At 56.6% G+C, this 16420-nt stretch overlaps 2 protein-coding genes across 3 annotated transcripts; both read right to left on the bottom strand.

Annotated features, from left to right (window-relative positions):
• Positions 1-1906: 1906 nt before the first annotated feature.
• On the bottom strand, positions 1907-15994 carry LOC110150035 (leukocyte immunoglobulin-like receptor subfamily A member 6). Its single transcript, XM_070451562.1, has 5 exons — positions 15667-15994; positions 15234-15536; positions 14717-15028; positions 14209-14511; positions 1907-2658 (listed from the first exon to the last, which is right to left on the bottom strand). Exons 1-5 carry the CDS (start codon positions 15992-15994, stop codon positions 2537-2539), a joined length of 1368 nt encoding a protein of 455 aa, XP_070307663.1. The 3' UTR covers positions 1907-2536.
• Positions 4066-6589, bottom strand: LOC139029791 (leukocyte immunoglobulin-like receptor subfamily A member 6). 2 transcript variants are annotated; one of them, XM_070450301.1, is made up of 5 exons: positions 5826-6589; positions 5574-5609; positions 5129-5413; positions 4684-4989; positions 4066-4500 (listed from the first exon to the last, which is right to left on the bottom strand). In XM_070450301.1, exons 1-5 carry the CDS (start codon positions 5872-5874, stop codon positions 4091-4093), a joined length of 1086 nt encoding a protein of 361 aa, XP_070306402.1. In that variant the 5' UTR covers positions 5875-6589; the 3' UTR covers positions 4066-4090. The 2 variants fall into 2 exon arrangements, with proteins under 2 accessions (XP_070306402.1, XP_070306401.1); XM_070450300.1 differs by having other exon boundaries at positions 5574-6589.
• Positions 15995-16420: the final 426 nt, after the last annotated feature.

Here is a 16420-nt window from a genome sequence, read left to right as displayed (position 1 = left end):
GATTTTTTTACTTCCTCTTTCTGATATTTCATTGCTAATGTAAAGAAATGCAACATATTTCTGTATGTTAGTCTTGTATCCTAATACCTCTTTGAATTCATTTATCAGTTCTAATATTTTTGTTTGGAGTCTTCAGGGTTTTCATGATATATAGAGTATCATGTCATCTGCATATAATGATATATAAGTCCAAGCCATAGCAATTAGATAAGAAAAAGAAATAAAAGATATCCAAATTGGGAAGAGACTTCCAATGCTATGTTGAATAAAAGTGGTGGTCATCCTTGACTTGTTCCAGGATTTAGTGGGAATATTTTCAGCTTTTCACCATTGAGTATTACATTGGTTGTGAGTTTGTCATAAATAATTTTTCCCTCTATACCTGCTTTGGAAAGAGTTTTTATCATTAATGAATGTTGAATTTTATCAACTGCTTTTTCTGCATCTGTTGAGACAATCATGTGGTTTTTGTCTTTTGTTGTTGTGGTATATCACATTGATTTGCGTATGTTAAACCACTCTTGTGACCCTGCAATGAATCAAACTTCATCACGGTGTATGATCCTTTTAATGTGTTATTGGATTCAGTTTGCTAATATTTTGTTAAGGGTTTTTACATCTATATGCATCAATGATAGAAGTGAAGTGAAAGTTACTCAGTCGTGTCCAACTCTTTGCAATCCCATGGACTATATAGTCCATGGAATTCTCCAGGCCAGAATACTGGAGTGGGTAGCCTTGGCCTGTAATTTCTTTTTTTGTCTTAGCTTTTTCTGGTTTTGGTTTCAAGGTGACAGTGACTTCATAGAATGACTTTGGAGGCTGTTTCCTCCTCTTCAACTTCTGAAAGAGTTTAAGAAGTATCAGTATAAATTCTTCTTTGTTTGGTAGAATTCCTCTATGAAGCTATCCAGTTCTGGACTTTTGTTTGCAAAAAGTTTTTATTTTTAATATGATAGATTCTATTTAACTTCTAGTGACCAGCCTTTTCATGTTACCCATGTCTTCTTCATTGAGTTTTGGCAGGCTGTATGTCTCTAGACTTGTCCACTTCTTCCAGGTTGTCCAATTTGTTTTTCTTCGTATTCTCTTATGACTTTTTGTATTTCTGTGGTATCAGCTGTTATTTCTCTTCTCTTATTTCTTACTTTGTTTATTTGGGTCTCTTGTTGTCACATTTTGAATTTGATGTGATGGAATATGCTCCTATAGTTTTATTTCACTTATTCACCATCATGCTTGAAAATTGAACTGTGTTACTGTAGCAGTTTAACTTTGTGAATTTTTCTGTCATGTGAAACTTTGTCATATATATATATATATATATATATATATACATACATATAATGATTCATTTTTCATGGGACTGATTTCTATAATTTTTTTCTAATGTGAGCGACCCATCTGTCTGTCCATATGCTCCTGCTTGTACACTCGTGGTTATGCACACATTTTCCTCTAGGTTATATAACTATGGACCAGAGCTGGGCCTCTTCCTTTCAACTGATAATTGTTACTGACTCTCCAAATTGACTGGAGTAGTTAGTACACCTCCTGGTGATGAGCCAGGATTCAGCAGACTCAGCATTTTCTCCTACAGTTGTTTCCTCTTCCCTCACTTTATCTTTCCCTCTCCAATAGATGAACTAGGATATTTTGGCCTCTGGTTTCATGGAAACTGGGGCAAAAACTAAAGTGGAAATGATCTGACCATGATGTTTAATATGAAGGACACATCTGTACACGTGGGGGTCATCAGTGAGGGGCCGGCTGGATCAGACTTGGCTTCTTTGAGAAAGTCTGCTCCTTACTTCCCAGACTGCCTTCAGCACATTCACCTGAGCACCTTGAGGTTGGCCACGAAGAGAGTGTTTATACTGAAGAAACAGACAGAAACCACAATCCGGGCTTTTTACAAAATGGATATATTGCTAACATCGTTTAGCAGCGCAGCACCTGACTGTCTCTTCAAACGACAAGGTGTTCGTTCACACTGACGGCGTCTGGGGAATCGACACCGGTGTCCTCTGACGAGGAGAGCGGGGCGTCAGGGGTCCAGGGGGTTCAGGGAAGATTCTGGATGCATCTGTTCCAGATGGGGCCCCGCTTCCACCCATTTATTCAGTTACTTAAACGACGTTCTGTTTCTGAGAAGGGATGGAGGTCACTGCGCACAGCAGAGACGGCGGGCCTGAACAATGAGGCTCACGTCGTCCAGGAGAGCGGACAGAGCCTGCGGACCTGCAGGGTGAGGACCCGCCCCTGCATTGGGTTGCGCCTCGGGCTGGGGGTGGGAGGAGCCGGGAGTCGGGGCGTCCTCCCCGGGAGGGAGGGGGCCCCGTGAGCGGAGGCTGAGCCCCCAGGCCCCCTCCCCAGGACGCCCAGGCCTCCTCCCGCCCCCAGGCACATGTCTCCCCCGGGGTCTCCGCAGACAGCACACCCAGCACGCGCGGCAGAGGCTCTTTCCGGAGCTCCGAGGCCGGAAGCTCGCGTCCCGGGCTGCGGCGCTCCGGACAGTGCCGGGGGCCTCCCGTGCTCAGCTCCGGGCCGCGTCTCGGGCTCCTCCGCGGTCGTGCCGAGCCTGGCAGAGCAGGACCCCGAGGAGCACCAGAACCGAGGCCGCGAGGCCCATCCGGATGAGATTCTGCACCGTGTAGTCTGGGGTGAGGGCGCACAGGTCAGCGCCGGCCCGTCACCCGGAACTGGGGTGTGTGCTCAGGGCACCCGCCTCCCGGGAGAGGACGTGGCCCCGAGCCCAGCCCTGTAACAGACTTTGTCTTACTCACCACTCTTGGGGTCTGGCTTGTTTTGGGGTGGGCTGATGCTGTCAGCTGCTCCTGAGAAGCATAAAGTGAGTGGTGTGGGTGAGGAGTTGGGGAGATCTTTCTCTTGGCTCTGTCTTTCCCGGTGGAGCCCTCATCGCCATGCACCCTCATGTTGACTGTCTCAGGCATTTCTGAGGACAGGACTCTGAGCTCAGACAGGACAGTGTCCAGCCCCTCACCTGAGACCACAAGCTCTAGGGGTTCACTAGGGTGTGATGGCTCTGGCCACCATGGACCCACCACCCCCTCCCTCACTGACCGCTCTGGGGGCCTCCCTCCTGGGAGAAAGAAGCTGATCATCAGAGCTCCTGAGGGTCAGGACAGGGGCTGCCCTCCCCCAGCTGGGCCCCAGCATCTCCCTCTGCACGACCCCCACCCGTCATCCACATCTCAGCCCCGGGAGCCCCGCGGTCCCCCGGGACACCAGCTGAGCCAGGGCCTGGCCGCTCGCTCCCTTGCGGGCCACGGGCTCTGCTAGCTGCTCTCTTGTGCTCCCTCTGGGCGAGGGGCCACGAGGACTGGAGACCAGAGGAGGGTGGGGCCCGGGGGCGCTGGCCTTGAGTCCTGCTGGTCGGCCCCGAGGCCTCTCTAGCTTTGCTCCATCACCAGGAGCGGGTCTGGACGGCCGGGATGAGGGTGAGGACGGGCAGGGAAGGGAGGCCTCTGGCTCTTTGCGGCCCCCTCAGGGTTGATCTCCCCCTCTGTGACCCCCCACTCCCACTCAGCCCAGAGCTCCCCTGGGGACAGGGCCCTGGCCTGCCCCGGAGGACACAGAGGACCAGGGCTGGGCCCTCACCTGAGACCAGGAGCTCCAGGGGGTCACTGGGCAGCGACAGCAGGTGGGGGGCGGCGCTATGTGAGCCATAGCACCTGTAGGTCCCACCGTGGGCCGAGGTCACAGCTCTCAGGGTGAAGTTGGCCTGGACGGGCGGAGCCGTGTCCTGCAGACGCAGGTGCTGGGGAGGAGCGGGCGACCCCTCCTTGGACAGATAGAAGGTGTCTGAGCGGACCTCAGAGCGACACTGCAGGGTCACGTTCTCTCCCCAGGGCACTGAGGCCCCCGGGCGGGCAGAGAGGGAGGGTTTCCTGTGCATTCCTGGGGGAGGACGGGGGTGATGAGCAGAGAGCCCCTCCCCACACCCTGGACCCTGAGCTGAGGGGCCTCCCTGTGAGCCCTCCCTGTGAGCCCTCCCAGCTTCTTTCAGCCCGTCTGTGTGGGTCTCCTTAGTCTTCGTGCCTCTCACTCCTGTTTTCCCGTTCCCCCCCTAGGCCCCTGCCCCACCTCGGCCTCTGCTCCAGGACCCTCTCCCGGGACCCGTCACCACCAGGGCCAACCCTGGTCCAGTGCCCTGAGCAGACATTCGGGACCTGGGCCGGGACAGGGACTCCTCACTCGAGATCAGGATGTCCAGGGGGGCGCTGGGGGCCGACCACGCGTGGGAGAGGTTCTGCCCGCTGTAGCATCTGTACCGGCCCCCGTGGGCGCAGCTCACGCGGCCCAGGGGGAAGTTGGGGTCCTGCTGCCCTTCTAGGCGGAGGGGCGGGCTGAGCCGCTCGTCCTTGGTCAGAGCGAAGCTGCCAAAGCCGGCCTCTGAGCCACACCGGAGGGTCAGGTTGTCTCCGGGGAGCACAAGCGAACCAGGCTGGGCGGACAGGGAGGGTGCCCTGGACAGGCCTGCAGATGGGGCGGAGACTAGCGGCTGCACGCCCCGCACTGCGCCCGGGGCTGTGGAGACAGCTCTCCCTGCTCCCTCCCGAGGCTCCTGCCCGCGTCCTGCCCCTGTCTCCCCCAGGGCTCATGGGCACAAGGCTTAGGTCAGGGGTCTGTCTAGGAAATAGAGGGGCCTGGGGGCCTCACCTGTGACCTGGAGATGCAGAGGGTCACTGGGGCGTGACCACAGATAGGGCAGGTTGCTGGGAGCATCATAGCACCTGTAGGTCCCCCCGTGGGAGCTGGTCACGGGGCCCACAGGGAACACAGCCTCTTCCCGCCCTTGGTTCCCGTAGTTCCTCGACGTCTGGTATCGGGGCAGGTCAGCGCCTCCCTCCTTCAGCAGGTGCAGCGTGCCCGCTGCACACTGTGAACTGCACGTGAGGGTCACGCTGCCTCCTGCGGCCACCACAGGGCTGGGCTGGGCAGACAGGGAAGGCGCCCTGTACACTCCTGGGGGCGAGAGGCTGTGTTAAAGGGGGACCTCCCCCCCAGTGACCCCAGGTGTGGGCTGGGAGGGCAGGGCCCCCTGAGCCCACACTCTGCTCCTCTGCCCGTGGGGAGGCTCCCACCCCCCGCCCCTCCCTCTTACCTGTCACCACCAGGGGCAGGCGGCCACTCCGCTCTGACCAGCGGTTCCTGCTGCGATATGCACACTGATACTGCCCGGCATCACTTGAGCTCGTGTATTCAAAGTGGAACCTGGCCTTGTTCCTGGAGCCCTGAGGGGCCTTAGCCTCCCAGTATACAGAGCCCCTCTCTTTATACAGACGGTAGACATCTGCCATCAGAGACCCCTGACACCAGATGGTCACCGGGCTCCCCTGGGCGACCATGGTGCCTGGGTCAGCCCGGATGGAGGGTTTGGGGAGGACCTCTGGAAAGGAATCAGACCTGCGGAGTCAGGGCGCCTTCTCCCCCAGGTTCCCCAGCTGTCACCCGCCCCCCCCCCCCAGACGGGCCACCAGCGGCCCTGGCCCGCTGTGGTCCCCAGTGACCAGGGGTGGTGGGTGGAAGCAGGAGGTCTGGGGGCTCACCTGGCTGTCCCTGGTTCCCCGGGCCCCAGCACAGCCCTGGAAGAGAGTTCCCTGTGAGCACCCAGCTCCACCACATGTCCTGGATGCTCCAGGTCTGCTCTGCGCCCTGAGGGCTGGGGACAGATTCGGGCTGAGGACATTCCCCTCTCCCCCAAGAAAATCTGTCCCCACCGAGCCTCCTGCATCCTGGGGCTCTCAGGGACCAGATGTGGGAGGAGGGGGTCCCCACCCCCTCCCTTCCCCGAAGCTCACTGAGGCAGAGAAGGGTGGTGAAGGTCAGGGTCGTGGCGCTGACTCTCATGGTCCTCAGCAGAGCAGGTGACTTACGGAGAGCTCAGAGCCCGCAGGCCGGACAGACGCACCGGGCGTGAAGGTCCAGGGTCGGTGGCGCATGTCACCCAGAAAGAGGAAGAGCCCCACCCCGCTCACTCTGCTTGCCCTGCCCCATGGAGCCCAGCGGAAGGCAGGCTCAGGAGCCTTCCAGAGCACGTGGGAGTCTCACCAGACCCCACCCCAAAACCCAGAGAGTAACATGGTCTCCAGACAGGAGGCTGAGACGCAGGGCCGGGCCTAGCTCAACATTGGTTCCATTTTTTTTTTTTTTTTTTGGAAAAGGTTTTATTGTTTCCATTTGGTCCAAGGCTTGGAAGATGGCTCCATAGTGGTTAACAAGCTGCCTCTTGGTTGCAGAGAGAAGCTTCCCGGCAGATGCCCTGACCCCAGAGGCGCTCCTCAAAGGCTGCTAGGCTCCAGGGGCTCCTAACAGTACTTTGGAGGCTGAAGCTTTGCAGGAGAAAGCTGTCCAGCCCCACCCAGGACCAGCCGGCCTGCAGAGGCTGGTCAGGTGGGCGCCCATCGTCGTGATGAGTTTCACCTGCTTGTCCAGGATGTGGGTGCAGAAAGTCATGGAGCCGGAGTCGGGCGGGGAGGACCGGGGCCTGTGGGTCCATGAAGGCCTGGCTCGGGTTCTTCTCCGCGAGCAGGGCGGCCCCACGGCGTCCGGGATCTGACTCCCTCGTCCTGTTCTGGACGGACGTCCTGGAAGAGCGCGTGGCCGCAGCGCTGGTTCTGCAGGTCCCGTGGAGCTCGGCGCCCCTCCCGCCCCCCCGTTTCTCCCCCGATCCGCGGGGAGATGGCCCACCCTCCAGAGCCGCCTGGTCCTAGTGGTCGGAGAAGCCCAGAGAGAGGTCGGGGCGGCAGGCCAGAGACGGCATGTGGACCGGTCGGCCGGGGTGCCTCCGCCTGCGGGAATAAGTCTCAGGAATCTGGGAGCTCACGGGTGGCCGGCGACAAGGAGCTGAGCTCTGCAAATGGCGTTGGCTGGTCCCGGGGGCCGAGGACAGCTGAATGGTTGGTTCCAAGGTTGCCACTGGAAAAATGGTCGGAGGGTGGGCGGAGGCTGGAGGAAGGGGCGTCCCTGGGCCTGTTCTGTCCGAGCACCGTGGAAGGAGAGACACATTTGCGGTGCTGCCCAGAGCTCTGCTTTTGGTTCCAATTCTTATTCTGCTTTTCATGGAAACGGTGTGACCTTGAGTCACTTCCCTTTTCTGAGACTCTGAAAATGCAGAGTTCCTCCCTCCCTTCCTGTCTTCCTTCCTTCCACCATCCAGGCAGTCAGCCAGTGTTTGCTGAGCAGTTACTATATCCAGACTTGAGACTCTTTGGTCAAAGTGCCCAGTCCCTTCCCTGGACTCAGGGGCTTCTGATGATGATAACCGACAGTGTGCACGTTTAGACGGTGAATACATTGGCTCTGGTTTCGGTTGGTTGTAGAGAAGGGGAACCACAGGGCAGCGAGACCCAGTAACTGGTGGAGGTCCAGGAAGCTTGTGACGGCGAGTGGGGGCTTCTGGAAGAGAGACCCAGACTGCTAGCGGGAGCACACGAGTGGCAAGGGGCCGGGAAGGGGGAGTGGGTTTTTCTAAGAACTGGAGTCACCAGATGCTGCGCCCTGGTCACACAGGGTCTCATGCTCCCTGCCAGTGAGCCAGGATTATATCCCTGAGGCATTAGGCTCATTTTCAGGAAAGGAAGGTGTGAACACACAGCTGTTACTGAGATGGTCACCATCCTGCAGCGACTGGACTCTGGAAGGATGGTGATGGCGATAAACAGTGATACAGTGCCAGTGTCAAGTCGGCCAGTAGGTGATGAGTGGATCAGTATCTAAGAGGTTTATGAGGTTTTGTCACGTAAGCCATCCACAAATCCTACAACAAAACATATGCACAGTTAAATGGGATGTGTCAGGAAGACTTGCATGTCATTATCATGGTTTAGAAGAAGTCTTGTCAGAAATCAGCTGGTCATGTGAATAGGTTTATATGTTGGCATTCCAAGCATCAGTGCGTCTCTTCTCAAGCCAGCACCACTCTGTTTTGATCACCGGAACTTTGCAGTAAGTGCTGAAATCAGAAAGTGGGCGGTTTCCAACTTTGATCTTGTTTTTCCAGGTTGCTTGGCTACTGTGGGTCTTTCTCAATGACCGTGACTTCAGAGAAATGACTTTCTCCTTTCTGCACAAATAGCCTTTGGGATTCAGACAGGGATTGAATTAATTCTGCAGGATGCCTGGAGAGTATTGTCCTCTTTACAACGTTAATCTTCCACCCTACCATCCTGGAGTGTCTTCCCATCAATCCAGCTCTTTTCAGATGTTCCTCATCAGATGAAAAAGAACTACAGTGTATAATTATTGCACTTCCTTCCATAAAGTCATTCCTATGTATATTTCTCTTTTGGAGGCTGTTAGTTTTCACCTAAATGAGTATGTTGAAATTGGCAGCCTCACTTCCTGGGGATGTGACTTTTGGGAAGTGGGGTCTTTGCGGCGTCATCACGTTAAGATCGTACTGCAGCACGTGGGTCCTCATGTGATATTTTAGGTGCTCCAGTTGGATGAATTGAAGAGGCGCGTGGAGAGGCATGCCGGAGACAACAGAGAGGCACAAGTGGCTGCAGCTGTCTGGAGTGGCGGAGAACGAGGAGAGGGTCCGCCCCAAACCAGGGGGCGCCTTGGCCAACAGACCCTGGAAAGAGGCAGTCAGGATTGGCCCCTAGAAGCGCCCAAGGGACACCCTCATGGTGGGCTTCTCCAGAATTGTGATCGGATAGTCAACACCTGTTGTCCTAATCCTCCCTGATTGTGGAAATGTCCCCCCGGCCTTCGGGCTCTAGCGCAAGGTGGACGAGCATTGTTCTGGCCAGACGGGGCTCTGGGGTCTGCACACTGGGCTCGTTCCGGGACCCGCCCCGCTCTGCAGCTCTGAGCCCGCGGCCTGTTCTCCGAACCTCAGCTGCCTCAAGTGAACACATGGATGATAGTAGTCATGTCTTCCTGAAGCTTACGAGCGGGAGCAGATTGTCCCCCACCTTGAGCACCCCACACAACTGCAGGTCCCTTTGGCGTCTGGAGGAGATCACACATTGCAGTGGGATATTTCCCCGGGGATCCCGGGAGACTCAGCAACACGACCCGGTCCTGGTCCCTACATTACTTCTAGGGGACACAGTTTGATGGGATCTGTGTGTGTAGGGGGGGACACGGGCCCCCGTCCAGCCCGAGGACAGAAGCAGAGAGCGGGGGAGTGGGCTCAGGGGCCCTGCCCTGTCCACGCCACCTCCGGCGACACTTTCTGTTGGGGCGCTGGCAGTGCCCGTGCTGCAGGGACCGGGGCAGCTGTCCTGTCTGGGAGGCACGGGGTGCCTGGGCTGCTGGAGCTCTGAAGGCCCCTCCTTCCCAGGCCTGAGTCGTCACCTGTTCTGATGCACTGCGTGTCGTCTGAGGCCCCATTTCCCCCTGGGCAGCGGCTCATCGTCCGGCTGAACTCAGGGATGCCGATCGCGCAGCTGAGGTCATGGTGTGTGCAAAACACACTGAGAGTGTGTGGAGGGTTTGCTGTCACGGATGGACGGCCACTTTGCTGTGAATTGGCCCCTACGCAGGGGTTGGCTTCCCCAGCCTGCTTCAGCCCCTCCTCACTCGGGTGAGAAGCTAGGGAGGGTGATGGAGCAACGGGACGGCTCACCAGTCAGGAGCCGCAGACAGGAGTCAGTACCCGAGGGTCAGGAGGGACAGGCCCACGTTCCAGCAGCCTGACCTTCCCTCTGAGAGCGACCCGCCCCCTCCCCGGTGTGTGAGGACCAGGGAATCACGTGGGGGCTTTCCTTCCTCTTGTCCTAAGATTCGGAAAAGTTCTGCCTCCCCAGGTAATGCATTTTATCTCCTTTTGCCCGCATGAAGTTGCTTCAGTCGTGTCTGGCTCTTTGCGACCCTATGGACCATAAACTGCCAGACCCCGCTGTCCATGGGACTTCCCAGACAAGAGTACTGGAGTGGTTGCCACGCCCTCATCCATCTCCTTTTGAATTTTATGCAATGGAGATCCTCGTGCACACACTTAGAGCTTTTCTTCACTCATTAACTAACATGCCTGAAGGTTGGTCTGTATTACTGTGGTAGTTCAACTTTTCTCTCATATAGAAGTCTGTTGCAGGGCTTCCCTGGCAGTCCAGTGGTTAAGAATCCACCTTCCAATGCAGGCAACGTGGATTCCCTCCCTGGTCAGGGAACTAAGATCCCACATGCAGAGGGGCAATTTCAAGCCGTGTGCGGTGACTACTGAAGCGCGCGCTCCCTGGAGCCTGCCACCACAACCAGGGTCTGCAATGAAAGATCCCACATGAGGCCACAAGATCTCACCTGCTCAAGCTGGGACCTGACACAGCCACATAGATCAGTAAAATATTTTTTAAAATGAAATTTTAAAGCCCGTTGCAAGTATGCACCAAAGCGTTCGTGTGTGTGAGGTCTTCTGTGGTCTGATCTGAGCGACCCTCTGCCTACTCTCCTGCTTGTGTGCTGCTGGTTACACACAGTTCTCCCCTCGGTTACATAACTCTGGGTGGGGCTGTGTGTTTCTCCCTTTTACCTGATGGTCGTTACTTCCTGCCCAAATGACTGAGGCGATTTGCACTCCAAGCTGTGAGGTATTGGAGTCAAAGTGCTCCGTGTTTTCTCCCACAGTTGGTACTTGCAATGTTTTCTCTTTCTCGTCTGAATGGACTAAGGTTTTGGCATCTGATTTCGTGGAAAGTGGGGCTTGAAACTGAGATGGGAATGATCTAACCGTGACGTGTAATGCAAAGGACACATCTGTGGGTGTGGGGCTGTCGGTAGGGGCTGGGGGGACCAGACTCCCTCCTGTGGGAAAGTCAGCCTGCTCCTTCCTTCCCACCCGGCCTTCAGCGCATTCACCCCGGCTCCTTGAGGTTGGCCGCGGAGAGCGTTTGCAGCAAAGCAGACACACAGTTCACACACCTGGGCTCCTTATGAAATGTTGTATTCCTTAGCCGTTTACCAGCACAGCACCCGGCTGTCACTTCAAACGTCAGGGTGTCTCCTCGCAGCGATGGGGTCTGCAGAAACCACACCGGTGTCCTCTGATGAGGAGAGCAGGGCGTGAGGGGTCCAGGGGGTTCAGGGAAGAGTTCTGGATCCATCTGTTCCAGACGGGGCCCCGCTTTCACCCATTTATTCAGTTACTTAAACGACATTCTGTTTCTGAGAAGGGATGGAGGTCATTGCGCACACTGAGACGGCGGGCCTGAACAATGAGGCTCACGTCCTCCAGGAGAGCGGACAGAGCCTGCGGGCCTGCAGGGTGAGGACCCCTGCCACTGGGATGCACCTTGGGCCTGGGGTAGGAGGAGCCGGGAGCCGGGGCGTCCTCCCCGGGAGCGGAGGCCGAGCCCCCAGCCACCCTAGGACTCCCGGGCCTCCTCCCGCCCCCGCGGCACATCTCTCACCCAGGGTCATAGGCTCTTTTTTTTGGGGGGGGGGTATTTTTTTTTCCATTTATTTTTATTAGTTGAAGGCTAATTACTTTACATCATTGCAGTGGTTTTTGTCATACATTGAAATGAATTAGCCATGGATTTACATGTATTCCCCATCCCGGTCCTCCCTCCCACCTCCCTCTCCACCCGATCCCTCTGGGTCTTCCCAGTGCACCAGGCCCGAGCACTTGTCTCATGCACCCAACCTGGGCTGGTGATCTGTTTCACCCTAGATAATATACATGTTTCAATGCTGTTCTCTTGAAACATCCCACCCTCGCCTTCTCCCAGAGTCCACAAGTCTGTTCTATACATCTGAGTCTCTTTTTCTGTTTTGCATATAGGGTTATCGTTACCATCTTTCTAAATTCCATATATATGTGTTAGTATACTGTAATGGTCTTTATCTTTCTGGCTTACTTTGCTCTGTATAATGGGCTCCAGTTTCATCCATCTCATTAGAACTGATTCAAATGAATTCTTTTTAATGGCTGAGTAATATTCCATGGTGTATATGTACCACAGCTTCCTCATCCATTCGTCTGCTGATGGGCATCTAGGTTGCTTCCATGTCCTGGCTATGATAAACAGTGCTGCGATGAACATTGGGGTGCACGTGTCTCCTTCAGATCTGGTTTCCTCAGTGTGTATGCCCAGAAGTGGGATTGCTGGGTCATATGGCAGTTCTATTTCCAGCTTTTTAAGAAATCTCCACACTGTTCTCCATAGTGGCTGTACTAATTTGCATTCCCACCAACAGTGTAAGAGGGTTCCCTTTTCTCCACACCCTCTCCAGCATTTATTGCTTGTAGACTTTTGGATAGCAGCAATCCTGACTGTTGTGTAATGGTACCTCATTGTGGTTTTGATTTGCATTTCTCTGGTAATGAGTGATGTTGAGCATCTTTTCATGTGTTCGTTAGCCATCTGTATGTCTTCCTTGGAGAAATGTCTGTTTAGTTCTTTGGCCCATTTTTTGATTGGGTCATTTATTTTAAAAAGACCTATACATAGAAAACTATAAAACACTGATGAAAGAAATCAAAGAGGACACAAACAGATGGAGAAATATACCGTGTTCATGGATTGGAAGAATCAATATTGTCAAAATGGCTATACTACCCAAAGCAATCTATAGATTCAATGCAATCCCTATCAAACTACCAACAGTATTTTTCACAGAACTAGAACAAATAATTTCACAATTTGTATGGAAATACAAAAAACCTCGAATAGCCAAAGTAATCTTGAGAAAGAAGAATGGAACTGGAGGAATCAACCTGCCTGACTTCAGACTACACTACAAAGCCATAGTCATCAAGACTGTATGGTACTGGCACAAAGACAGAAATATAGATCAATGGAACAGAATAGAAAGCTCAGAGATAAATCCACGAACCCATGGTCACCTTATCTTCGACAAAGGAGGCAAGGATATACAATGGAAAAAAGACAACCTCTTTAACAAGTGATGCTGGGAAAACTGGTCAACCACCTGTAAAAGAATGAAACTAGAACACTTTCTAACACCATACACAAAAATAAACTCAAAATGGATTAAAGATCTAAATGTAAGACCAGAAACTATAAAACTCCTAGAGGAGAACATAGGCAAAACACTCTCCAACATAAATCACAGCAGGATCCGCTATGACCTACATCCCAGAATTTTAGAAACAAAAGCAAAAATAAACAAATGGGACCTAATGAAACTTAAAAGCTTTTGCACAACAAAGGAAACTATAAGCAAGGTGAAAAGACAGCCCTCAGATTGGGAGAAAATAATAGCAAATGAAGCAACAGACAAAGGATTAATCTCAAAAATATACAAGCAACTCCTCCAGCTCAACTCCAGAAAAATAAATGACCCAATCAAAAAATGGGTCATAGGCTCTTTCCGAAGCTCCCAGGCCGGACGCTCGCTTCGGGGGCTGGGGCACTCCGGACAGTGCCGGGGGCCTCCCGTGCTCAGCTCCGGGCTGCATCTCGGGCTCCTCTGCGGTGGTGCCGAGCCTGGCAGAGCAGGACCCCGAGGAGCAGCAGGACTGAGGCTGCGAGGCCCATCTGGATGAGATTCTGCACCACGTAGTCTGGGGTGAGGGCGCACAGGTCAACGCCGGCACCAGCACCCAACTCCCGGGAGAGGACATGGCCCCAAGCCCAGCCCCTGACGGGGACGCTGTCCTTGTCCTCACTCTGGGTCTGACCGCGGTGATGGGGGAGGGTGTCGGGGGCCCGAGGGTCCTGAAGGGAGGCTGTGGGTGGGCCGTGTCCTCCTCGGGGAGCCTCCCGGGGACAGGATGGGGTGGGGGCGGGCCTGCTCCTCCCCAGACTGACCCCCATCCCGCAGCCTCAGGCCCCTCCAGCCTGTGGCTCCTGCGCCATCTCTGCCTGACTCCCTGCTGGCCCTTGACGATCTGAGGGGCCTTGTCTCCCCAGAGAATCTCAAAGCGCCCTGGGGTGGGCTGTCTCCCCTGAGCACAGAGCTCTGTGACTCCCCAGTTGTTGAATTGGGGCCTAAGGGTGGGGGCTGGGCCCATGGGTCCTGGGAATGAGCCCAGGAAGGGGTGGGCCGGGCTGACCCGGGGACCCCACCTCACTCCCCTCTGCCCTGCACGGGCCTGTGGCCTCCCCAAGACCCTCCGGGACCCCAGTGAGTGAGGACGGGGCAGGGGCAGGCTTCCAGGCCCCTCCCTCAGGGGGCCCCTCCATCAGCGCCCCCTCCTCCACGACCTCCGGGGCCTCCCAGGGCACAGAGCCCCGAGCTGCTGAGTCAGACGGACAGATGGGGCCTCACCTGAGACCAGGAGCGCCAGGGGCTCGCTGGGCCGGGACAGCAGGTAGGGCTCTGTGCTGAGTGCGCGATAGCACCTGTAGGTGCCCCCGTGGGCCGAGCTCACAGGACTCAAGGAGAACTCGGCCTGGAACCGCCCGCCTTGGTCCTGGGCGCGCAGACGCAGGGGGCGATGGGCTGCCCCCTCCTGGGACAGAAGGAAGGTGTCCGTCCAGTCTCCTGACTGACACAGCAGGGTCACGTTCTCCCCCGGGGCCACCGAGGGGCCCGGCCGCGCTGAGAGGGAGGGTCTGTCTGTGAGCCATCCTGCAGAGAGGAAGGGGGCACAGGCTGGCCCTGGTTCTGAGCGGGACTCCGCAGCCTCTCTGGACCCTCAGCACCGTCTGTTTCTCCAAGTCTCCCGTCCCCCACCCCATCTCTCTGTCCCCTCCCTGGGACCCCTGCCCCTGGTCCCAGCATCACCCCTGGGGCTCCCCTGTGGGGCTTGTGCAGAGTCTGGCCCCCGACTGACCCGCTGGCTCCTCTCCTGCCACCAGGAGCTCCAGGGGGTCGCTGGGGGCCGACCACTCGGAGGAGAGGCCGTGTCCACTGTAGCATCTGTACCGGCCCCCATGGACGGTGCCCACCGGGCCCAGGGGGAAGTCGGCCTGAGAGAGCCCCCCCTGGGCCCTCCGGGCAGGGCGCTGGGGGAGGTCCCGGCCCCCCTCCTTGGACAGAGCAAATCTGGCGTAGCCCATGTCAGAGCGACACTGAAGGGTCAGGTTCTGTCCAGAGGTGACGACAGGGCCCTGTGGGGTCAGGAGGGACGGCTTCCCAGACAGCCCTGGGGAGAGATGGGCGCCGGGTTGTTGGGACCGCGTCCCACGTGGATGCCCCTGGCCCTGCCCCAGGCCTCACCATCTCTGTCTGTGTGTCTGTCCTGTGAGCACCACGCTCACTACCCCTCTCACAGAGGCTCCCCTGGGAGCAGAGACCCGAGTACATTGTCTTGTCTGCACAAATGTGGGGTCAGGTCGGGACTTTCTCACCTGAGACCAGGAGCTCCAGGGGGTCGCTGGGGGCCGACCACACCCAGGGGGTGTCCCTGTTAAAGCCGTAGCATCTGAACGTCCACCCGTGTCCGGGGCTCACAGGGCCCACGGGGAACAGGGCCTGGGTCTGCCTGTAGGGGCTCCACTGTCCATACAGGGTCCGAGAGGACTCATCTTCTCCTTCCTTGGTCAGAAGGAACCTGTTAAATCCCTGACGGGAGCCACACTGCAGGGCCACGTTCCCTCCCGAGGTCACCACAGGGCTCGGCAGGGCTGAGAGGCTGGGTTTGCCATAGCGTCCTAGGAGAGGAGGCAACTGGATCCCCAGGGCTCCCCCCTTGCCCCCCAGGGCTGGGCTGTGAGAGGGACATCCCCTGAGAGCAGACCCCCCTTCTGAGGGCAGAGCCTGAGGCCCCCGAGAGTCTCTCACCTGTCACCACCAGCTCCAGGGGGTCACTGCGCTCTGACCAGAGAGTTCCCCTGAGATAGTAGCACCGATAGCGCCCTGCGTGCTGCTCGGTCATCAGTGAGATGGAGAACTTGGCCTTGTCCCCGGGCTCCAGGGGTTTCTGTCTGTCCCAGCGGACTGAGCTTCCCTCTTTATCCAGATGGAACTCCTGGGCCCCTAGGGGCCCCTGACACCAGATGGTCACGGGGCTCCCCCAGGGGACCACAGAGCCCGGCTCAGCCCAGATGGTGGGTTTGGGGGGGTTCTCCGGAAGGAAATCAGAGGTGGGCTCACCAGGCGTCCCCCGCATGCCCCAGCTCTCAGCCCAGGCCTCCCAGACTCCCCCTCCATGAGCCCCAAGCTGCTGTCCCCCTCCCTGTGGCCTGGGGGTGACCCTTGACCCCACGAGAGGAGGGAGCTGGGCCCTGGGACAGACTCACCAGCCTGCACCTGGGTCCTCAGGCCCACACTCAGCCCTGGAAGAGAGAGCCCTGTGAGAGGTCTGCCCTCAGCTCTGAGCAGCGCCTCTCCTCCCCGGGAGCCTCCTGGGCCCTGGGGTCCCCTGACGGAGCAGGCTGGCTGGGGGGGGGGTCCCTCCAGACCAGGGCTCCCCCTGCCCCTCCTCATCTCACCGAGGCAGAGCAGGGCAGGGGAGGGTGGGGCCATGGCGTCTCCTCCCTGCGGTCCAGGCCGTGACGATGGAGGACATGTGGGTGCCCTCCAGACAGACAGATAC

Source organism: Odocoileus virginianus, chromosome 20, assembly GCF_023699985.2.
Source record: "Odocoileus virginianus isolate 20LAN1187 ecotype Illinois chromosome 20, Ovbor_1.2, whole genome shotgun sequence".
Classification (NCBI taxonomy): domain Eukaryota; kingdom Metazoa; phylum Chordata; class Mammalia; order Artiodactyla; family Cervidae; genus Odocoileus; species Odocoileus virginianus.
Note: the sequence above shows the minus strand (reverse complement) of the source record. Positions and strands in the feature narration are given on the sequence as shown.

Coding starts and splice junctions, on each gene's coding strand:
- LOC139029791 (XM_070450300.1), bottom strand. CDS start 5,874: ATGAGAGTCAGCGCCACGACCCTGACCTTCACCACCCTTCTCTGCCTC. Junction 5,414..5,573: donor GGGGAACCAGGGACAGCCAG/GTGAGCCCCCAG, acceptor ATTCCTTTCCAG/AGGTCCTCCCCAAACCCTCC. Junction 4,501..4,683: donor TCTGCATCTCCAGGTCACAG/GTGAGGCCCCCA, acceptor CCCCATCTGCAG/GCCTGTCCAGGGCACCCTCC.
- LOC110150035 (XM_070451562.1), bottom strand. CDS start 15,994: ATGCGGGGGACGCCTGGTGAGCCCACCTCTGATTTCCTTCCGGAGAAC. Junction 15,537..15,666: donor CCTGGAGCTGGTGGTGACAG/GTGAGAGACTCT, acceptor CTCCTCTCCTAG/GACGCTATGGCAAACCCAGC. Junction 15,029..15,233: donor CCTGGAGCTCCTGGTCTCAG/GTGAGAAAGTCC, acceptor ATCTCTCCCCAG/GGCTGTCTGGGAAGCCGTCC.